Source organism: Carlito syrichta, unplaced genomic scaffold (assembly GCF_000164805.1).
Source record: "Carlito syrichta isolate Samal-C Ts95f unplaced genomic scaffold, Tarsius_syrichta-2.0.1 Scaffold301635, whole genome shotgun sequence".
NCBI classification, from domain to species: Eukaryota; Metazoa; Chordata; class Mammalia; order Primates; family Tarsiidae; genus Carlito; species Carlito syrichta.
The window spans coordinates 219540-244902 of NW_007245731.1; the positions used below are offsets into that span (position 1 = coordinate 219540).

Genomic DNA, 25363 nt, shown 5'->3' on the forward strand with positions numbered 1-25363 from the left:
ATTCCTATAATCTCAGCACTTTGGGAGACTGAGGCAGGTAGATTATGGGAGGCTGAGACAGGGGGGCTGCTTGAGCCCAGAAGTTCAAGAAAAACCTGGGCAACGTAGTGAGATCTCGTCTCTACAAAAATTAAAAAAAGTAGCCAGGCATCATGGTGTATGCCTGTAGTCCCAGCTACTTAGGAGGCTGGGGTAGAAGAGTCGCTTGAACCCAGGGGGTTGAGGCTGCAATGAAACATGATCATGCCACTGCACTCCTGCCTGGACAACAGAGCGAGATCCCGACTCAAAAAAAAAAAAAGCAATGACACATCAATTATGATTATTCTTGGGTATGATTTTCCATTCTTGATTTTCTTTATTTCTATTTTTAAAATTTCAAATATATAGTTTGGTCCTATTTAGTAAAAAGATTCAATATTTTACATCCAACTTTGCTTTCCTATTAAATTGTTCTATTCCCTCAGATTATTGACATTCTGCACCAATCTCCTTTTCTACACAGAAATAGCTTTTTGCTCCATCAACTATGGTGAGAAATTTCTTAGACACCACACTTCATCTTGTGTTACTATTTTTTAATGTAGTATCGCATACACACACCCACACACCCACACACAAATTCAAACATGTCTTCAAAAGTCAGGTGAAAAATTCAAATAAAATATCGATGTTAGAAAGTGAATAAGTCCCTCTACAGGTTCAAAGTAAAATGTATTTCAGAGCTATGATAAAACTAGAAATTAATGAGCTTCATAAAGCAAAAAAGCATGAACAGGAGGTTGGCTGAAAGCAATCATGGGAATTAATATGACCACTACATTGCATCTAATACGTAATTTTTCTGAATGTTTTAAAGAAATTCTAGAAAGTCACATTTTTAAAAATTCAGGAAAACCTAAATGATAAAAGCAAATAAAATATATTAACACAATTGTTACCACAAGTTAGAGTTATTAAATTAATCATACAGTCATGTTAGGCCAACAGAGGAATTGTAAATTGTGTGCAGTCTTACGGTGACCTGAGGGAGTTGGGTAACCCTGCTGCAGTGACGTGAAGTACACACATCTGGCATGAGCATTCTATTTCAGACTGAGCCAGTTCCCTCCCTGACTTCTCCATAGTTTCTTATAGAATCAAGGTACCACTGTTGGCCAAAAGGATTGATTTAGTCATATAGAGGGGAATATTATTAATAAGAATAATATGAATAACAGTAATTTCCATTATTATTATATTTTCATACTATATTTTTTCCACTCCATTCACTTCTTACAGAAGAGATAGCTTTACATTTTATTTTACAAAAAGACTAGTTTTTTTAATATTAAAAACCTTCCAGTGTCACTCAACCAGTAAGTTGTGGGCTGTAACATCAGTTTGCATCTTTTCAACACCATAACAGAGTCATGCAAAATACTGTTGCTGTGTCTACCTTATCTAAGTGATGTTCCATCAAACATTTTTGACAAGCACTCATATCACGGCATATTAGAAAAATATATCATTGGTTTTACAATATTTCAGGTCTTAGTATGCCGAAACTAAAATTGTTCATCTAAAACGATATTTTTGTTTGTTAGTGAGGTAGGTTCTCTGTACAGTTTAAGATGGTCTGCTGTGTCTAGGTCAATATTTCCTCAAGTATGATTTTTTGAATAGGATATTGGCAACATCCTCACCAATAAAATAAATTTAAGAAACACTGTATATGCTACTTGACTCTTGAAGATTTCCAAAAAGCAGTTTAATACTAAAGGTTCTGTGAAGTCCCACAGCCAAGAAATCTCTGTTTATATTTGTCAAACCCAAGGCTATTCAAACACATTGAACCATAGAACTTTTTTTTTTCAAGTAATGTCCACATTAATTATGAATGACAATGAAAATCTTATGTTAATGTGTGTTTAAGTTCAGACATTCTACTTATACAAAGAACCATGATATATAAAACATTCACAAGAATGATCAGTGAAGAGAGTCAAAGAGGTTGTCAAACTACTGGTGTGTAGAGAGGGTATAAGCACCAGGACTTGTATAGAAAGCCAAATCGCAGAATGTCAGAGACAAGAAGGAAACAGCGGACAAGACGCTTTCCTACAAGTGTCATCATAGATGTTCAGTCTCCTGTATCATCAGGAAATTCATGCTCAGTGACTCTTCTGGCCAGTAGGAAACTAAGCAATCTTAGGTACAACCAGCAGGAAACACATAAGACAGCCCAGAGCCGCATCCCCTCCAAGTAGACAGCTCTACCTCTAGCCATGGTTCCAAGTATAGTTCTTATCATTGCATGTGATTCTGAAGGGCAGACGGTCACAATCAAGTTTCGGCAGAAATGATCTTAGTGCATCTTCCCACAACACAAATGAAGTGGAAAATTAACTTGATAGGGCAAGTCAGAGGCAAAGATAAAAGAGAGGCTATTTTAATTCTATCCAGAATACCCACAATTTTCTAATTGTATGGACTCTGCTTAGGAACACAGAATTTTTAGAAGGATGTCATCAGTGCTGATGATGGGTGCCTTCACAGACAAATGCCATATTTAAATGAGTAGACAGTTTCTTTAACTTAAATAGCTTTTATTTATTTATGCTTAACCAAAAGTGAATCTAGACAATTATGCTGAAAGCCTTGCATTTATCCATGATGGAATTACCATGCTTTCAAAGTTGCCTTAGTGATTTTTGAGCTACACTGAAGATTTAACAAAATAAAGCTTTCTGAATGTAATGAGGATAGTAAATTAAGAAATATTTGATAGTCTTGTAATACTATGGCTTAACCAGTGACATGAGAAGAAAATCTCTTGTTAAAATATTAAACTTTTGGCCAGGCTTGGTGGCTCAGCCTGTAATCCCAGAGCTTTGGCCGAGGTGAATGGATTGCCTGAGCCTGCAGGTTCGAGACCCACCTGGGCAACTTGGCGAGACCTCATCTCTACAATAAATAAAAAATTAGCTGTACGTTGTAGCGCGTACCTGTAGTTCCCACTACTTGGAAGGCTGAGGCGGAAGGATCGCTGGAACCCAGCAAGTCGAGGCTGCGGTGGTCGGGATCGTGCCACTGCACTCCAGTCTAGGCGACAGAGTGAGACTCCAACTCAAAAAAAAAAATTAAACTTTTAATTGCTCATTATTACTATTAGAAACCCAATATAATTTGACTTAATATTTATGGAGCCCATATCCTGTGCCTGGTTCTTTGTAAGGTTTTGGAAAGAAAACATACAAATAAGACAAAGCTGCTTCTTTTTTTGTAAAAATTTGTTTTGTTTATTAAAGCATTAAAAAATTAGATGTGTTTCAAACTGTTACAGTCAACATTCCTATTGATGTTCAATGTATTCTATTTCTGAGTGGTGGTATCCTTTTGAAGTTAGCTCATGAATATTTTTGATACCAACCAAATAGTTTTAAAAAACAATTTATTGTTTTCTAGACAAGAATTTTCCAAATTCACCTTTTATATTTTCTCTCCAGCCCTGGGATCAGACATTCTTCAACATTTTTGTTCTTTTTGATGGTTAATAATATTTTTAAAATGCCATCTGTTAGTTATTTTTTAGAATTTTAATCCTTTGATATAACATTTCTTTTTAATAATTATAGTATTTTGGTTATCTATTGCTGTGAAACAAACCACCCTAAAATTTAATGGATTAAAATAACAATTTATTGTTTTCTCACCCAATTTTGTGAGTTAACTGGGCTCTTCTGGATCCTTACTCCTGGGAGAGACTCTGTTAGATGATGTTAAGGTTACAGTTATCTGTAAGCTCGAATGGGTTAGATGTACCAGATGGCTTTTTCATTTATATTTCTGGCACTTCCAGTGGAAAGGTAGGAAAAGCTCGAGGCTGGCCTGCCATCTATCTCTTTCTTTATTTGGTCTTTCTACATTGCCAGCTTGAGTTTCCTTGTAGCCTGGTGGCCTCAGAAGTTTTTATCTGGACGTTTTGAGAAGGTTACGTCACGATTTGTGGAAGAAATGTCCTGAGTTAGACACAGCTTCTAATCTCATGTAGCTCACAGAAGGAAAGCTACAGTCCTGCCCCACCCCAAAACTGCATTGAACAATTAGTTTTAACATAAGCCAGTTTGTGATATGTCCTAAAAAGACAGAATTCACATAGAATAGGACTGTGACTCAAGACAGCAGAGGAAAAAGTAAAATGAAAATTAACCTTGTCTATCCAAAAATGTGGAAGAACATAGGCAGGCCCAGGCAGTCTTCAGTGCCTTTTTTGAGGAACGTGTCAGCCGTGTGCTTTTTACAGCTGGCTAGTCCACTACACTTTGTAACTTTATCTGGTAGCAAACATTCTTTCTGAACTAATCATCCCTTTGTACTTCACCATTTTTTCCATGAAAATAACTTTTTGTTCATTGCATAAATAATACATGTTCATTACAAAATAAATAGAATAACCTTGAAATATATAAACAAAGTAAAACATCTGAAATTCCAGCATTATTTTTTCTTGCTCATATTTTCATATATTCATTTATGAAAATAAAGTATATGATTCTATAATATTTCTTCTTTTTTTTTTTTTTTTTTGAGTTGGAGTCTCATGCTGTCACCCAGGCTAGAGTGTAGTGGCACACTTGTGATCACTGCAGCCTCGACCTGCTGGGCTCAGGCAATCCTTCTGCCTCAGCCTTCCAAGTAGCTGGAACTACAGGTGCATGCCACCATGCCCATCTCATTTTCTGATTTATTGTAAAGACAAGGTCTCGCCATGTTGCCTAGGCTGATCTTGAACTTCTGAGTTCAGGCAATCTTCTTACCTCAGCCTTCCTAGGTGCTGGGATTACAGGCTTGAGCCACCCGGCCCTATAATTCTTATTTCTTACCTTCCTCTAGAAAACATGTTAACAACTTAATACGTATTCTAATTCTTCTATACCTTTCTTCTTGATTTTTTGACTTCTATTTTTTATTATTGTGTGTGTGTGTGTGTGTGTGTGTGTGTGTGTGTGTGTGTGTGTATTTGATTTAGAATCAAAGGACCAAATTAGATAAAGTTTTTCACATTGACTTTTTCATGGAAATCTTTCCATGGTGAGCAGTACTTCTCAAACTTTGATAGACATGAGAATTGCTTGGGGATCTTGATAAAATAAAGATTTTGTTTCAGTAACTCTAACGGGTCCTGAGAGTTTGCATTTCTGACAAGATCCCAAGTGATGCCAAAGTTGTTTCTTTGAGTATTCATGGTACAGAGATCTCTTATTCTTTGTAATAGATTATTCATATTCCATTCCTCAGTCGATTAAATATCTCCCTTATTATTAGAAGTTTTCAGTTTGTTTTCAGGTTTTTGTTGCCACAAAAATTAGAGAAGCTTTCCTCCCCTGCCATTTCTGCAGCTTTATAGGTCACTTCTTTTCTCCCGCTAAATAGTCCAGGGCTCGATGAACCTGGGATGGTGCCATCAGCATAACATGTGTTCCAGCACTTGATACATTTGCCATTTTCCAGGTCCCTCAGAAAGTATGCGATTCAATTTAGCAGGTGTTCCTGCACAGCCACCACTTGTCTTGGTCAACCCAGTCTCACCCCTGGGAGTACATTAAACCCATCACAAAATAACTGCACTGGAATGAATGAATGCATTCTAGGTCTGTAGCACACTTCCTTTCCATCCACAATTGCTAAGCAGCCTAGATCTTTAAGAAGTCAGAATTAGAACTTACAGAAACAACTTATGTTGACATTTAACAGGCTGAGGTGTTAGAAGCTTGCAGAGCCTTGAAATGGAAATTCTATTTTTAAGACAATTTTAATATATTAAACTCATTGATGTTCAGTCATTTCTAATGCTAGAATGCCTGTGTTTTAATTTCCTGTCTAGGTATAATTTTCTCTTGTTGAATTCTTTGTTATCATGATGAATTATTCTTATGAAAATGTGTTGTGTGGAAATGCAGATGTGAATTTCGCACTTTCGGTTCTTTATGTGAATGCCATTATTGCTACCACTGTGGCACCTGCATACTCCTGTAAATAGACAATAATATACAGACAATATTTTTGTTTAACAGGTTCAGAACATGTCCCAGTCCATTGAGGTCTTAAACTTGAGAACTCAGAGAGATTTTCAATATGTTTTAAAAATGGAAACCCAAATGAAAGGGCTGAAGGCAAAGTTTCGGCAGATTGAAGATGACCGGAAGACACTAATGACCAAACACTTTCAGGTAGGCTTGAGTTCCACCATCTTGTTAATCCAAATGAGACAGAGTGGGATGGACAGTCATCAGGGCTCTCAGCCTGAAATAACAGAACATTGGCCCAAATGGGCAATTTGGTGATTTCAATTATCTTTCCACTGAAACTGACCATTAGCTGGTAAGAATGCATGGAAGACTTGCTCTAACAAGAGCCTCATCCTTCTGGAGCCAGGTGGAGTTTCTGGTTAGATTTTCAGGCACTTCCATCTCTAAGACAAGGGGAAACCCTAAAGAAAATTAATAATGAAATTACAAATGTGTTTCTGATGACTTTATGCCCTGCTAATATGAGGAGGAATATAGATGACATGATTACTTAAAAGAGACAATAATGCCATCAAAAAGAGCATATAGAAAGATCGTTGTTTCATGCTTTCATACAAATGAAGTATTTTTCTAGATTTTAGGTGTTATGTTGCCAATTTTCTAGAAACATAAAAGAACTCACGCTATCAGTTTTTTTTAACTAAGTTTGAAAATCATGAATTTTAAGAAAAAAATTGGTCCGATAATGCCATTTGAGCTTCTATTAAAAATAAATCATCTGCCTCATAAAGGCATATCACATAGTTTATAAATCGCACTGTAGTTGCCCAGGTAATGGCCTCTGTTTTCCCTGTCAGCTAGGAAGTGCGAGTCACTGCTGATGTTGAGGAGTAGGCCTGAATTCAAGCACTTGGTCAAGGAAGGAAGTGCTTTCTGCATGTGATGCTAACAGTTGGAAAGCGAGTCAGGAACATGTAACAGGGTCTCTGCAGAACACATTTTAATATGGCAGAAAACTTCATGGCTTTGTAATTTTCTTCAGTGGTGGTCAGGAGACCACTGAGTAGGGAAGTGAGGAAGAAATTCTTACACTGAACTGGTTTTAAAGTTTTACCATCAGGCCAACACAGAAGGAATAAAAGGGCAAGACAGTTAAGGATGTTGACAAGAGACGGTAGAGATAAGTGGCAAATCATGAGGTTTAAGTAATGCCAAGAGGTTAAGAAATTAGGGCAAATTAGAGGAAGACCTAGAAGGTACAATGAGTTAAAAGATTATTGGAAATGTGAACATGAGTAAACTGGGTGAATAGAGAATTTATGCGGAAATGGTAAACACAGAATACAAGATGGAGGAGCAAAAGAATTAATGTTAACCAGTATTTGTGGAGCATGTAGCATGTGCAAGGCAGTGCTGAGCCCTCCGCTGGATGTATTACATAATCTAATAGGTAAGTGAAATTGATGCTGAGCATGTTCTCATTTGTGAGTGGAAGTTAAGCTAAGGATTGGCAGAGGCAAAGAGGATGCTCTCACGGACATCAGAAACTCAGAAGGAGGAGAATGGGAAGGAAGGGAGAGATGAAAAATCACCTGCCGGGTACAGTGAGCACAGATGGGAGTGGTGAGTGCACCCAAACCCAGACTTTTTCACTGTTGTACAATGCAGCCATATAACCAAAACCCATTTGTTTTGGTTATTGACATAAATTACCAAAATAAAGCTATTGACATAAATTACCAAAATAAATAAAGCTATTGACATAAATTACCAAAATAAATAAATAAAATACAAGCCAAAATCTGTTCTAAAAATCCAGAAAAATACGTTTTTAAAAAATGTATTAACTGTGTGACATCTAAAAAAAAAGAGAGAGCGAGAGAGACAAATTGATGGTAAATGGAGGCATAAGTATTACTCATGAGCACAAAGGAATACGAGGTTAATTTTGTTTAAAAAAAAAAGACCAGGGGTAGAGTTGTAACATTTGACAATATTCAAGAAAGCAGCTTTGGACTAGTGACCCATCCTTCACTGCTAAATGATAGAGGAGCATGAAAACCAAAAGATTTTCAGCGTTAGAGTATAGATGGTAGAACGCTAATGTGAATCCAACGCTGAGGTCCTCAGCAGGGCAGGGACTACTAAACTAGCCCTTCAGTTGTGCAGGGAGAGAGTTCCCAGAAGGAAGATGCCAGAAACAGAAGAACTCAGGTTGCCTCCTGCACGTGGACAGTTCTGTTAGAATTCTGCAAAGCCACTGAGCAGCTGAGAGTGCTAGGGAATGTATGATAAATCATTTGTATCATTGAGGACTCTTGGGAGATGACCAAAACAAGTAAAAAAGTTACAAAGCTGAGAGAAACATAAAGAAGTAATTTTCCTAGTCTATAAACTGCCTAGCAGCAACCAAGCTATCAATAAGAAAACTTAATTTTTCAGGAAGCTCCATGAGATATAACGATTTAGATTTTTCTAGGTCATGTAGTCCAAGTATATGCCAATTAAATTATATGTCAAAATCCAAATAACAGTAAAGATAATAGCAATAATTATTTTTTCTGCCCAATTATACATGTTCCAGACACTGCTCTGAGCACTTTAAATATATTAACTAATTATAATCTTCACAATGATCCCATAAAGTAGGCATAATTTTTATCATTTTTTTACAGATAAGGAAACTGGTGCACAAAGAGGTTGAGTAATTTATCCAGGTTCATGTATTGAATATGCGTGACAGCCAGGATTCAAACCCACAAAGACCAGCTCCAGACTTATATCCCCTATTACCAATGCCACATTGCCTCTCTAAGTAGACTTTAGCTCTCTGAATTAAAAATAACAGTAATTAGGTGCTCAATGTATATTTGTTGGATTCATTTATATATTGAATCCTTCCATGAGTCAGATTTTGCTCTAGGTACTGAGGTACCATATTTGAGAAGAAAAAAATAGAACATCCCAAAAATAAGTTGATCATTGAAGATACCTTAAGAGAGTCTTCCTCTAGTATACCATTTTCATCTTATCAAAAACACTAAGTAGATTTTGCCTTCTACACTCTTTCAGATGGAAAGTTGATGTTAGCTACATACTTGAGATTATCATTATTTATTTATTTATGTGTTAATATTTGAGTCAAGATCTCACTCTGTTGCCCTAGTTGGAGTGCAGTGGCACAATCACAGTTCACTGAAGGACCTCCTGGGCTCAGGTAATCCTCCTGCTTCAGCTTCCTGAGTAGCTGAGACTATAAGCTCATGCCACCACATTCTGCTTATTTTTTGTTTTTTTGTAGAGATGAGTTCTCACTAGGTTGTCCAGCCTGGTCTTGAACTTCTGAGCTCAAACAATCCTCTTGCCTTGGCCTCCTAAGGCCAAAATTACTGGCATGAGCCCAACCTTTGCTGTAAGAGCAACATAGTAGAAAGTAAAATTCTTGAAGGGGTTAGCAAACAAATCTATGCTGTTCTACTTTAATCTTTTAAGTTTTTGATATGTTTATTGGTTGTATTGTCTACTGCTCTCTGACAAGTCTCCAGAGTTCCAAAATTGATTCCAATACTCAAATTATGAATTGTTGAAAAGATTTAAAAATATATAAATATCTAGTTTTTGAGTGTGGAAGAAAAAGCTACTTACATTTTGACATTGAATTGCTCTTTTTAAGATATGCCCATAGTAGAAGGTGAAACCTTTCATTGTAACAGTTCTTATGATATGCAGCAATTGGTGATAAAAGAAGACTTCTCATTAAAATCCTGATGAAACAATTGTGTCCTGCTTTAAGGATGCCGTACGATACTCAAACTAATAGGTCTATTTCAAAGTGAGACAATAAAATGAGCAAAGCTGTGCAGTTCTGCCTTTTGACTGTGATGATTATGAATCGTTCTTATTATTAAGATTCTCTTTATCCTCCCACTCAACACGCACATGTAGACAAATCGAAGATTCTGAACTCACAGAGTAAGTGGAAATTTCCCCTGAAGAAACACAAGCCCATAAATCAGGGCAGCAATGGGAGCTCCTGCTATTTAAATGCATTTATAGTAATAACATCTTCTGAATGTAATTTAAAAATGCAATCTTCAGCCCCTGAAATTACTTAGTGTACAGCATGGTTTCTGACAGAACCTATGTATTATTTTCAAATAATCATGAGAGGAGCAGCTCTTTTCACAAATGATATCATCTACAATAAATTCACAATTAAATCAAACCCCTGAAATATTTTTGTTGACCATTACTACCAAGTTTAAGGGAAAGAAGTGAAGGTGACATGTCTAAAAACTGCAGGTAAATCACAGATGTGGCTCAGTCCTGTCATAGCTAGGAATAAGGGATGCTGCTTGCCCACACATACTTCTTGTGCCCTTGTTGAAGATCAATATCTCAGTTTCAAACAACTCTGTGTAACCAGCTTGTCTTCATATTAACTATGAAGAGGGACCCCCAAAAATGGAATTTTCTTTTGGAGGGTGGTCCCCCTTGTAGTTCAATTGGAACTTATTCCTCCAGATTGAAAGGTCAGCCAAAGTTTTTATCTGGAAGTTTTGAGAAGGTTGCATCACAATTTGCAGAAGAAATGTACAGAGTTGTGGCAAACAGGTGACTGGTTCTTCCACCATGGCAATGACCTGTACATACCATACTGAATGTTCAGCAGTTTTTGACCAAAAACAGCATGACTCTTGTGCCCCACCCTCCCTCTCCACCCGATTTCACCCCAGGCAGCTATTTTTGTTATTCCCTGGGTGAAAAAATTTCTCAAAGGAAAATGTTTTGCCGATGTGGAAGGGGTGAAACAAAAAACAACAGCAGAAGTACTAAAAGGCATCAAATTGAGAGTTCAAAAACTGTTTTCAGCAGCAGAAAAAGTGTCTCGATAGGTGTATCACATCAAATGGAGAGTACTTGGAAGCTGACTGAAGTTTAAACATGTAAGAATAAATACATAATTTTTAATAAATAAATTCTGGGTATTTTGGGGTCCCCCTCATATATGTTTTTGGCTTCTATGTGGAAAAACTATTCTACCCTACATAATGACCTCTAAATTATCTATACTAAGACTACAGAAGTCAGAGCACAGGTATTAATTCAAAATGGTAAACAACAGCATACATTTCGTTGAGCATTGGGAAGCTTTGCATAATTTATTTTACTTTCTGAACTTATCTTCTTAATGGAGTTGTGCTAAGATGGATATTAAAAAGACTCAGGGATACCAGAGCACAATGGTAAAACAAAGTGACAGATGGTCGTACTGGAAAAAATAAGTTAGGGAAATGCTGATTCAGAATCCAAAATTTTCTGAATATATTCCTATAACGTGACTATTTAGTAGAGGAGTGATTAGACTTAACTAGACAGTTACAGGATATTTGACCCATTTTCAATCACTTTATTCAAACTCAATATACAATTAGAAGATGGATTCTACATATATTTCCTAACTAGATAATGCATTGTTCACTTTGTGAAATGCTACCAGAAAGTGAGATGATACATAAACCCATAATTACTACCATGGGGAGCTTGTTTTATAGAAAAGCACAGAACCATGTAAAAAAAAAAAAAAAAGGTTCTTCTATGGAAAAACTGGAAAAGTGGATCTATTATTAATTGTCACGTGACCACTTACATTTTCCCATAATACCTAATTTCAAAAATCAATAAGGAATCTTGAGGTTGTTCTAATCATCTCCTTTAAGTGTTATAATAAAAAGAAAATGGCTGCTTGACCTGTTTCAAATGATTCTCAGGAGCAATCGACTGTTTTTCACAGGAGTTGAAGGAGAAGATGGATGAACTCCTGCCCTTGATCCCTGTGCTGGAACAGTACAAAACAGATGCCAAGTTAATCACGCAGTTCAAGGAGGAAATCCGGAACCTGTCTGCCGTTCTCACTGGGATTCAGGAGGAAATCGGTGCCTATGACTATGAGGAACTGCATCAGAGGGTGCTGAGCTTGGAAACCCGGCTTCGTGACTGCATGAAAAAGCTAAGTGAGTAGAACAATTTTATTTGAATGAGTTGTTTTTAAATAGCTTCCATGGAAACTGCATTCTTATGTTTTGCAAATAGTCACAAATCATCTAATTACAGGAAAATCTGTGACTGTTTTCTAAGTGTAAAGTATTCCTTAATGATCTCCACATATCTGAGCACTCAGTGCCTGACTAACAGTGTCCTGATTTTTAGAGCACCATGTTATCAATTTGGTGGCTTGAAATCAGTAGTCTGGTAAACACAGTCAACTCTACTGACTACACTAGTGGAAATACATTTTAGTTTTTGATAAATAATGGTTAATCATTGCTTGGCTAGGAGAGAGGGCATTTTTTGGTAGTAGAAAAGGCTAGGGCAAAGGAAAGTTACCCTGGGAACAGAAGCAAGGCAGCAATGATTAAAGGCAATGAAAACAGTTCCTTTGCTCTGCAGAACTGTCATCGACTTGCTCTGATCTACTCAAGGATCACAAAGGACACACCTCTCTAAATAGATATTCACCACTCTGCAAGGGATGGAGCAGGACTCTAGTTCTTGCCTCTTAAAATCTTTGGTTCGATCAAGCCTGAGTTTACAAACTACCCTATTGCATCCATGATCTAATCATTCAATGGAAGTCATCATGGAACTGGATGCAACTAGAATGTGAAATAAACAAGTGGCTGTGAATTGAATAAGGAGGGATCATAACTCCATTAGGGAGCAATATTTTATTTACTTATTTATTTTTAAATCTACTTTAGAATTGTGGGGTCCATGTGAGGATTTACTGCATAAGTAAATTGTATGCAGGTGAGGTTTGGGCTTCTAGAGAGCCCTCTGTCCCCCAGGTAGTGGACCTGGTACCCAGTATGTGGTCGTGTGCCCCTTATCCTTCTTCCTTCTCTCCCTGCTTCCCTCCCTCCCTCCTTTAGTAGTGCCCAGTGTCTGTTATTCCCAGTTTATGAGTGAGAACATGTGGTATTCAGTTTTTTGTTTCTGTGATAGTTCACTTTGAATGATGGTCTCCAGTTGCACCCATGTTGCTGTAAGGGACGTGACTTTTTTCTTCTTTATGACTGCATTCCATGGTGTAGGTGTACATTTTCTTTACACAATTCGCTTTCAATCAGCATCTGAGTTGGTTCCATGTTTTTGCTATTATGAATAGTGCTGCAGTGAACATATGTGTGCAGGTGTCTTTTTGGTAGAGTGATTTATGTTCCTCTGGGTATATTCTGAGAAGTAGGATTGGTGAATCATATGGTAGTTCAATTTTTAGTTCTTTGAGAAAACACCACACTGCTTTCCACAAACGCAAATCAAGACCACAATGAGATACCACCTAACACCGGTAAGGATGGCTATCATTAGAGTCAAAAACAACAGATGCTGGTGAGGCTGTGGAGCTAAGGCAACACTTCTACACTGTTGGTGGGAATGTAAGCTAGTTCAGCCTTTGAAGAGCAGTCTTTTAACTGTTTGCATGATGTGACATGACAGGATAGGACGACTCTATTCAATAACCATAGAGAAGTGTTCTCTCAAGATAAAGAAAATACTTGCTGGAATAGAAAATAAACTGCAAGAGGGATGAAGCATTTGAACAACAACAAAAAATCTAATCAATTTCTTATAAAGAAAACTTTAGTGAATACATATAAACATTTAAAATAAAGTTTGAATGGCTTACAAGAGCATTTTAGATGATTTGACAAATGTACTTCAAAGGATAAAAAGAACACAAATGCAAAATATAGTATTCAGTTATCACAGCCTCAATTCAACATGGGAAACTGCCACACCCAAGGCTTCACTGGGAGTCATCCCAGAATGTCCAAGAGAATTCAACAAAATCAATCAGAAGGATAAAAGGCAAACCATAGACCTACACACATGGGCAATCATTCGTTCCTCATTCCTCAACAAGACCCACACTTTTTCATCTACAACTGATGTCCTCACAATCCACATCATAGAGTCAGTGACTCCTTTTGGCTCCTTTCCCACTATGGCCCACCTCATAACCAAAGGGATTCTCTGAAGTAAAAGTCTGAACTTACTTGGCTTAAAATCTCCCAGGATGTCGTGTGTCATGGGACACAGTCCACGGCTTGTGAGCCCTTTCATGTATGACAGTCCCTGTTTCTCCAGGTATAACTTCTGCCATTTCTCCCTTCACATGCAAAGTCCCAGCCACAGGTGCCATGTGCTTTCTTGCCATGGGGCTGTTCTGAGATGTTGTTTGTTCCTGCTTCTGAAACCCTCCTCTGCCTGCATTCCCTTCTTCTATCCAAACACTTCCTCCTGCCACACGCGGCAAACTCCTATTCATTCATCAGGTCCCAGTTTGAATGTTATGTCCTGCCAGAGTCCTTCACTGCCCTCCCACACTAGTTTGTGTGTCCCTGTTAGACACTTCCAAGCCCTGATATTTCTCTAATCATTGGACTTTTCTGGGTTTGTTATTATTGTATATGAAATTAAGTGTCTCTTGCTAGATTTTGTTTTTATGAGGACAAAACAGTGTCTGTGATGTTCACTCTATATCTTGTATCCCCCAGTGTCTAGAAAACTGCCTGGCTAAGAAAAGTCACTCAATAAATATTTGCTGAATATATTACTTCTATATAGAGTCATAGAAATAATTTCTAAACTTTACAGAGTATAAGCTATTTCACGTGGCAGGGAATGATCTGCTTCACATGTAAAAAATATGCATTGTTTAGCCACATTCTATTTAAGTCAAAATGGTGTAGGTATCATTAGGACTCAGCCAGGGAAAAGACATTTATTGGACATAGCACTTAAATATCTCTTTTATAGGCTCTGCTTTTATAATTCAAGTTGTGGAGTTTACAGTTAGTATACAAAGGTAAATATTACTGACTGTAATTCTGCTGTTATATTTTATTCTTTTTAAATAAAGAGATATCTTTAGTACAATGTCCATATTAGTTGCATAGCTTTCCAGATGGTGTCTCCATCAAATGAGATAAGAAAATCTCAAACCAAGAATTACTCTGTGTCCTCAATATCTACATTACTTTGGGGGTTACAAAGAAGTATTCAGATGCCTGTTTTATTAGTTCATAAAATAGCTGGTTAAAGGCTTTCTGTAAATTATAGTCTATAGCAGAAGTCCCCAACTTTTTTGGCATCAGGGACTGGTTTTCTGGAAGGAAATTTTTCCACGGACTAAGATAGGGGGAAGTTTGGGGATGATTCAAACACATAACATTTATTGTGCACTTTATTTCTAATATTATTACATTGTAATATATAATGAAATAATTATATAACTCATAAAAAAAGATGTGGACAAAAGTGGTAAATAAAATAATGGACAAGCCACTAAATAGGACTAAAATAAGTGTTGGATTCTGACTCAAAGCCTGCCCCAGATGCAGCTTTACAACAGAAGTGCATCAATTCTTTCACCATTCACAGATAGGGTTCTGAAATGAGTCTGCAAGCAATCAATGTATGATGGTCTTTGTGCAGTCAAATCTCACTGTTAATGTTCATCTGTATGGGTAGCCACTTCCCAGTGCTAGCATCAGTGTCTCAACTCCACCTCAGATTATCAGGCATTAGATTCTCATGAGGAACACACAACCCAGATCCCTCGCATGTGCAGTTCACAATAGGACTCATATTCCTGTGAGAATCTAATTACAGTACTGGTCTGACAGAAAGCGTATCTCAGGCAGTAACATGTGTGATGCAGAGCTGTTGTAAATACAGATGACGTTTCACTCGCTTGCCCGCTGCTTACCTCCTGCTGTGCAACCCAGTTCCTAGCAGGCCAAAGACTAGTACTGGTCCGTGGCTCGGGAGTTGGGGACCCCTGGTCTCTATGACTGGTTTGTGTAAGGCTTTGACTTGCTTTTTCAGAAGTCTAATTGTCTTGGGTGAGCCACTCCAGACTTTAATACATCTGAGCACATGAGCATTGCATCGAGACCAGGCATCTGCTAAGTACAAATGCACTCTTAAAGCAAAGACAAGCAACACAATGGTTCTGTTACCAATGCAGGCTCTTAGGGTCTCATATAATAGAAATTAGCAAGAGGCCAAACAGATTCCAGACAAGGCTTTATTGGGGTCTTGTACAAGGGAGCTTAGGAAGAAGAGTTCTTCAAGGCTTGGTCTTTCAAGGGGGCCAGCTAGAGCCTTTTATCAGATAAGGAAAGAGGTGTAACTTCCAAGAAAAGGTATATTAGCATGATTACAGAGGGGCTCTAACCATGCAAGCTTAGCGTAGTTATATATTTCTTCATATGTTGCATTTGCATCTACAAAAAAATGGCAGATAAGCCCAACCTGGGGTGAGGATTTTAGTATTATAGTGAGGCAAGGGTTACAATAGGACACGCTCAGGTCCTTGTGAGCATGTGGGAGAAAGTTGTGCAGGGAGTTATCGTCCCAAGCAAGATTTATGGTGAACATTGCTTATGCGAACGATTTTTTTCAAGGATGGCCCCAGATTAAGCACTGCTGCAGTCTTGTGGTCAAAGTCTGTGAGGACGGCCCAGTCCCTTCCCTTTCTGCCTTAGTTCTAGCTCATAAACCCTTTGACCTCTATGGTGTGACAGTCATGTTTTTGAACAATTAACACAAGAATGTCTTGAGATTTGCTCAATTTAAAAAATGAACTTTACTTCTATCTCTGTTGAAAATAGTTCTCACATTTCATAAACCCTTTCCTTGATGATTAGCAGACCTCAGCTCCCTGGTCACTTAGTGAAGAGGCCAGAGACACAATGCATCAAACACTTTTATGCTGTTTGTCTCAAGAACTGGGTAGTTTAGTCCATCCCACCATGTTTAGGTCAATTAACTACTTACTGAACATCTCCTGAGCAGAGGGGTTATATATCAACTGGACCACAAACTTTAATTACAATGTAGAAAGTATGTTCAAGCAGAGGCATTCATTCTTAACACAGTAAAACATAAAGTCACTTGGTCCCTGAAAAGAATAAATGAATCTTCATATGTTCCATTAAAGAAGAACCACTCTATTTGAAAAATGTCTGGTAATATATTTTATATAGATATTGTATATTTTATGACACAGTGTGTATATATATATATAAAATATATATACAATATAGATATATATATGATTCCAGAAGAAATCAAACATATAATTTTGAGTGTAACACTAGGTTTTAGTTTGGTTAACACTTAACTTGGTATTTACATTCCCTGGTAGTTGAATTTATTTATTTATTTATTTATTTATTTATTTATTTATTGAGTTGGTGTCTCACTCTGTCACCCAGACTGGACCGCAGCCTTGACCAGCTGGGCTCTGGAAATCCTTCTGCCTTAGCCTTCCAAGTAGCTGGAACTACAGGCATGCACTACCATACCCAGCTAATTTTTTTATTTATTTATTGTAGAGATGAGGTCTAGTCAAGTTGCCCAGGTGGGTCTTGAACCCATAGACTCAGGCAATCCACTTGCCTTGGGCTCCCAAAGTGCTGGGAATACAGGCTGAGCCACTGAGCCCGGTCGATTCCATTTATTTTTGAGAACATTTTTACTCTAAGCCTAGTACTATCTCATAAATGCCCAAATATCAAAATATCAGAACACATGGGCATGATGAAGAACACAAATGTTAATCAACATCAAGACCATTAAGAGAAAGCATAGAGTAAAAAAAAAAAGTATATCAGGGGTTCAGTATTCTAAAAGGGTCTAAAATCCAGTTGCTTTGCTGCTCAGATCTAGAGTAGGACATTGGATAATCACGGAATCAGCAATGTAGTATCAAGAGCAAGAAGGCTCATTCATCAATGGCATCTTCACTCTTCACAAAGGCCTCTCAACCTACACAACCAATTAGTAAAAGGTAGAATGGATTGGGGAAAAGACAATGAAATTGCAACAGTGATGAATGCGCTTTTCTCTCACTTTTTCAGTGGATTTTCTTTTAATTAAATATCACAGGGTATATCACATGAATTTTAAGATACTAAAAAACAAACTAGTCTTATTCCCTGTGATATTTAGGTTAATCCCAAATAGTAAATAAGGCCCAAAGGGAATCACAAGTCATCAAGACCACTAGGGCACCGTTATGCTGATTTCTACTAGAGAATTAAAGTTTTGGAGAAAATAGATATTAGGAAAACGCTTCAACAGCACTGCACCCTCTGGCCTGAATGAGGTACAGTGATGCCCTTGTCTAAGTGCTTAATTTTCTCCTATGAGAGACTGAAGAGAATAAAGTCCCCTGTGCTTAATTAAATCATACCACATTATTAGACATGCAGAATATAAATGCATGCATGTGAGAATTTGACTGACACAGTGTGGTTAAAGCTTGTACACACCCTCGAGAACACCAATAGATATTTAATGTAGATTATAATGAGACTTTCCAGCTTTCCAATCCTGTGCCCCGCACTCTCTTTGGTTAGTTCTTTTTTAGGGCAATGGTTTGGTGCCCTCTAGTGAAGCGCCAGAAACATGTGTTTCTACTAACACGAATGGTTTTGAGACTTCATGCTTACCAGAAATAACATTAGAAATCTGAGGCGTGGTGGGTACCTGCATAATGAATACTTATATACCTAACCCTGGATTGTACCCCACATCTTTAAAATAAAAAAATTTTTAAAGAAAGTAGATTTCTTTATTTGCACACTCAACAAATATTTGACTTCCTAATGTGTGCTTGTACATTGCTAGGTATTTAAGAATACAAAGATGAGTAGAAGACCATCTCTCTCTACTGTCAAGAAGCTCACATTTTAGTGGCAACAACAAGGACAGAAGTAGATAACTACAGCAATATTGAGTGCCTACTACTTGACAGACACCATGCCAGATATTTTACATGCGCTAGTTCTATCCATGCAAGAACTCTGGCTTAGGCAATAGTATTGGCAATTTAACAGAAAACAGATGCCCAGGAAGTTTGAATTAACTTCCAAAGATACATGTTGGAGGCATAACTTTAAACCTAAGTCCTTCTGAGTTCAAAGATTGAGGTTTCTTACCCCCACATGATGCCATAACAGAGAAATTCCCTAGATACCTCAATATATTTAATTTAATGAATATTACTTCCTTCTACTCAACTATTGTAGGGAAAAAAGGGCCAGAGAGTCATCCTTGATTCTTCCCTGAGCCTCATTCCCCTCATGCCATCAATGCATCTTTTTCTGCTGTCTCTCACCAAACCCTCAAAATCATATCTTTTCTGCATCCTTGCTCCCCTAATTTAGAGCACTGTTCACCATTTTTCAACTGGATTACTCCTAACCACTTGCTTTTTAGCTTAAGTCATTCCCTCTCCATCATACCTTCCCCAAATCTTGGCATGTAATACCCGTACTTAAGTGGTTTACCTTTCAAATGGAATCCAAACACCTTTGCATGCTTTGTCTTGTTGAAATTGACTTTCCCTGATTCTCTAGGCCTTGAGTTCTTTTGAGCTGTGAGGATGAGTCAGCCGAAGCTTTTGCCCTTCTAATATTTCCAGTCGCTCAGTTTCCACTTGTTCTTTACCTCCCAGACATTGAACTTGCTCTCCCTTTTCATGGATCACTCTACCTTTCCACCCTGAGAGGTCAGAAACCACCCATGTCTTGTTTTAGATGACTCCCTACAACTATCTCAATACACCTGAAACACAGCAGGCAAAAATTCGCACCCTTAGAATGTTTAAGAGCATATTGTGTTTTTAAAACAAAAAACTTTAAGTTGCTTTCAAGAAATAAACCAGTGTACACCAAATATAAAACACATCTATGTCCTTTACAAAACCAGAATCTATTCAGAAAAAAAGACAACGAAAGTACAGCCTTTTTCACCTTTGTTTTCCTTGCCATCTGTTCTTTCTTCAATGACAATGCCGTATTTCATTCCATGATAACTTTGCTCTCTTAGCACTTAAAGCATGAGACACTGAAAATCTCAGGGAAAGCAGGAATTAACAGAAAAGCCAAATAGTCTCCGAGGTTGACAAGAGTGAAATTTAACTCAGAAATGTAATAGGAGAAATTTACAAGAATACTGCCACGAATTAAATCAAGGAGAACTTCAAATAAGTAATTTACCCAAGAGAATCCTGCTTTCACCAAAATTCTAGGTTGTCAAATAGAATGGCAGTTTCTCCATCATCTATGCACTTTATGATTCATGCTTCTGCAACCCTGGAACCCTGGATATATTTTAGCCACATTTTAGGGTAATTGGTAAATTTTACCAGAAGCTGATTTATCATTAATCTTCCCTTTGTATGGCTTACATTTTTCTAGATCACAACTAGATTATAAGCCATCTAAGGATATAAACTCTGAATTTCCAGAGGCAAGCATGAATTGTCAAGTAAATTAGGATTTTATAACAAAACATAATATTCAGTTTGGATATAAAATTTTCTTCTCCTTAAAGATATGTGTATCACATGAACTTAATCCCAGAAAAGGTAAAAGAAAGAGTTGAGGCACTATATGAAAATCATAAAAAGGGTAAAATTGTGTTAATTTTGGAAATCATGGGTTATTTAGACATATTCATATTATTTTTGATACCATTACCTAGATAACCACTGGAAACTCATTCTAGCACACTAGAATACAGCTTTAAAAAAAAAAATTGAAATACAGCACTTTTTTTGAAACATTAAAATATGGCATTTTTTTTTTTAAACATTGAAATGTCATACTCTTTATTTACCCTATTGTGAGCCAGGTCCTCTGGGTCTAGTCCAAACACTGTCTGCTTAATTCCCATAAAAATCCTATATAGTAATATTATTATTTATTTACTTTTCTAATAATATAGCATTTTTAAATGTTCACTCTTATTCTCACCTTTTCCTCACCAGGATAGCTGGTAAGACTAGACATGCAAATAAAGGTTTAAATAATATAAATATATTTTGCTGCCAAATGTACGGTAGAGACAAATTTATTTTAAGTAGCTTTAACGATAAATTTTAAAGATCAAATCAAATGTGCTTTGTATTACATGAGTTCTCTAATGGCCTTAAGTAAAAAGATATATATTCTGTCTGTAAACATATTCACTACTCCACTTAATTTGCTTACTTGAGCATGGCCTTAGGATTCAAATCCAGAAGCTGTTAGTCCAGGATAATACAAAGTACAATAATATATTAAAGAAATAAACAAAAGAGAGGACAGATGGTTTTTACGCTTTGTTAATCCAAACAACTGATCTTTCTGTTGAATCCCAAATGGTATCTCCTCCTGAGCTACTGATTGATAGATATGGATTGTAACTGATTATAGGAAATTTAACTCTAAAAGACATCAGAGAAATAAAATGATAACTCTCTCCCATTACTACTGATACGATGTATTTTCTGAATATACACAATGTACATATGCAATACATTATAAATGCTAGTATTTCCATGTGTCTTACTGCACACAGAAGAGCACAGCGAGAGAAAAATCAATGAAGCAAGACTCCTATCTTCCTTCCTTACCATCCACCTTTGCAAGAACATTTGTCTTCCAGGCATTTGGAGAAATTATACCTTCTGTCTGACTTCCTTTGTCCTCATAAAGTGAGAGCAAAGTGAGAAAGATAATGATTTATTTGAACAAAAGCTAGTTTGGGGATACTGAGACATTTTTTAAAATAACTTTTATTGTTTATTTTACTTTAGTTGATTTTTACAATTTCTGTGTTCCATTAGAATCTAAGGATGCCTGTATTTACTTAACACAAAAGCTCACAAAGTTAAAACTAAAAATCAGCCAGTTTTATAAATTCCTGTAACTTTAATTTTACTAATCTCATTTGGCAAGATGAATTTTAGCGTAAGAAATCAATAGCCATTTGTAAACGAAACTTCTACTGGGAACAAGTCAACACTGAGAGCTCTTTCTGTCTGGTGTTTGCTTCCCACTAGTAAAAGTTGCTAATGATAATGATGAGTGTGAACACACTCGTGGTGTGTGTTTGTCAACAATCACAAAGACCACCTTCTCTCCATCAGTATGTAAAAGTTTGTTGATCCACTATATTCTTTGTCCCCTTAGATAAAATGACAAAATGCCAGGCTTCAGGGCTTTCATTTTATAGATGAGGAAATTCCATTTCAAAGAATAAATGCATTGTCCAGTATTGTAGGATGATTTGATGCAGTGGCCTAGATCCAAAACCAGATTTTCTAACTCCTGCCTCAGCATTCAAATTTGAATGGGATATACTACAGAAAGAGCATTTCCTGGGTAAATTAATGAAAGTGAGAACAGACATACACAAACACACACAAAAATATAAAAGGACAGATAAAGGCTTGATTATTCATGGTTACTAAATAGATTAAACCACCATCTGCTCATGGACTTCATTTATTTAATTATTGCCTTTCACATCATCAGCTTCTTGCTCTCCACAAAATTAATCCTATAGACAGACAAACCTTCCTTAAACAACATCAGCACACCAATAAAAATGTCTCATGATCTCACATTTCCTCACCCCATCTCCTTACTTCTTTTCCCTTGAAATAATCTCCTCTAGCAGCTGCTTTGGTATAAGTTCTTTTCAAACCAATTTCCATTTATTTTCTGGTCTCACCACTCACTTCATTTGAGTCCTGTGATCACCAATGACTGCTTGTTGCCAAATTCCACAGTCACTTCTTTGATCTTATCTTGCTAGATATCTCGGTGGTATTGCCACAGGTCAGTGCATGATCCTTTTTCAAATGATTTCTTCTTTTGAATTCCTTAACACCACACTTATTGTTTCTTCTTGGGCTCCTTTCTAGATCCTGTATATATTATGATTTGCAGAGCTCTGTTCTAGATACCTTTCTCTTTTTCTGTATGTGCCTCTCTCTAAGGCATATATAGCTCCAGGCTTCCACTGTCATCATTCTACTGAAGCCCGTCGAAAACCATATCTCAAAAGAATGTCTGCTCCTAGATGTATATACTATTTCCACCGGCATGTATAATCGTGAATGATCTAAAATAACCTGTATTGGATTCTTGATTTTTCCTCCCAAACCCATTCCTCTCTCAGTCCTTTCATTGGAGTAAATGACACTACAATCTGCCTAACTGGACTAGCCAAAAGCCTGGATAATATCCTAGATTATTTTTTGAGATTTTTATTCCTTTTTGTTTTTCATCTTTATATCTAACCTAAAGCCCAGTCTTATCAAATTCATTTAGAAAGTGTACCCAAATCCGCCGGGCTCGGTGGCTCAGCCTGTAATCCCGGGCTTTGGGAAGCTGAGGTGAGTGGATTGCCTGAGCCCGCGGGTTCGAGACCCGCCTGGGCAGCGAGACCTCATCTCTACAATCAATCAAAAAATCAGCCGGGCGTGGTAGCGCAGGCCTGTAATTCTGGCTACTCGGAAGGCTGAGGCGGAAGGATCGCCGGAGCCCAGCAGGTCGAGGCTGTGGTGGCCGGGAGCGGCCACTGCACTCCAGTCTGGGTGAGAGTGAGACTCCAACTCAAAAAAAAAAAAAAAAGAAAGTGTACCCAAATCCAGCTATGTTTTTCCATCTCCTTCATTGCTTCCATCATCTCTCACCTGAACTGATGTGATAACCTCTTTATGGGAATTTCTGCCTACATTCTATGCCTTCTATGACTAATGTTAGAGGACAATAGAGACGTGATTACTCATAGTTACCAAATAGAGTAAACTCCTCTGTTTATCCTTTTTAAGATACAATTCAGTCTGTTACTCCCTGCTCCGTTTAAAGTCTTCCAATGGCTTTCAGTCAGACCTAGAATAAAACCCAAATACTATATTCACTCACCAATAAAATTGATTTTTCAGACTTCATGACCTGGACTATTCATCTCTCCAACCTCATCTTCTTCTTTTCCAAGTGCATTCTAGACACACTGATCTTTCTGTTTATTTCTCTTTCTCTTGACTTCCAAGCATTTGAATTTACCAGACTTAGGGCCTTTGCAAGAATAATAATAATAGCTTGTATTTCTTAAGTACTTAGCTATGCATCAAAAACACCATTCTAAACACTCAGCATGTATTTCTTGTATAATCTTCTCAATAATGCACTGAGATAGATATTATTACTGTTGTTACCCATGAGACACTGAGAGGGTAAAAAAAAATTGTTCAGTCTCCAGAGAGCAAGGGACAAAATTAGGATCCAAATCCAGTCAGACTCTTGAACCCACGTCTCCAACCACATTCAGATGTGGGGATTCCTCTAGCTGATTCACTAAGTGGCTAAATCTACTACATGGCCACTCCACTCAATAAACTAAATACCTAAGTATCCTTCTGGTCAACTATGGGTCCATGGCTGACTCCTTATCAATAAGCTCTCAGGTTAAATATGATCCTCCAAGAGGTCTTCCCACACTCCCGATCTCAAGTAGATCCCCAGTCACTCTGCTTAAATATCTTCATTAAATGTGTTCCTACCCGATACATGCAGCTTATTTGTTTGTTTATTTATTTGTTCTTTCTCTCTTCCAACCTAAATTTAAGCTTCACCAGAACAAAGGTGTTATTCTCATCGTTGTAATTCTAGAATCTAGAACAATCCTCTACACTTCATAAATCTTAACTGAATAAATGAATAGATGAGTGAATGAAACACCCTTTTTCATAGAACACATACAAAAGCCTTCCTTTAAGCACCTAAAGGCTTGCTTTCCAAGGAAGGATTGCCTGGAGTAAGAATCAAACCAGTTACAAAAGCAAAGGTCATTTCTATATATAGATAGCCTATACCTATTTGAAATTTTAAGCATTATTTTTGCTATGGAGTGCAAAATTTTTAATGTACTGACTATTTTAAATTAAGAAACTGAAGGACTTATTTAAGATGCAGATATTATTTTTAAATTGTTAATACTTTGGGTTATTAACTTACTTCCAGTATGTTTCTTAGATGAATACTGTAAAAATTGGTTTACCCAAAGGATGTAACTCAAGGATAAAAAGTTGTGGTGGACCGAGGTCTACTATAGGATGGTACCAGAAAGACAAAGTTTGAAATTGCACATTGTGAGTCACTGGGCAGATGGGAGAAAGCGAATGAATGATAGACTTGAAGAAAAATGATGGAGAGAGGATGACATAGAGAAGAGTCAAAGAATATGCAACACAACATGCATAAATGTTTGCAGGATCTTTCCTAGTCAAATACTAGATATATATAAACTTACTGATTATACATATAATCAGTTTTCATCCTACAGAGAAGACAGTTACCACAAAGACACATGCATAGGACCAGCTCAGTAAGATTTTATAAGAAATATAACTGTATTTGACTTGTTTGATTTAGATCCTCAAATATATTATTCATAGAAAACTAAACAGTTGAATTTGCTTGTTTCTGTGTTTGGCA

General features: G+C 37.1%; 1 protein-coding gene across 2 annotated transcripts in view; it reads left to right on the top strand.

Moving 5' to 3' along the window:
- Positions 1-25363, top strand: part of OLFM3 (olfactomedin 3) — a 210550-nt gene that overhangs the window by 173377 nt on the left and 11810 nt on the right. For both annotated transcript variants that reach the window (XM_008055024.1, XM_021710901.1), the window contains exons 3-4: positions 6057-6212; positions 11806-12025. In XM_008055024.1, the coding sequence (XP_008053215.1) occupies positions 6057-6212; positions 11806-12025 (376 nt within the window). The remainder of the gene's footprint in view (positions 1-6056; positions 6213-11805; positions 12026-25363) is intronic.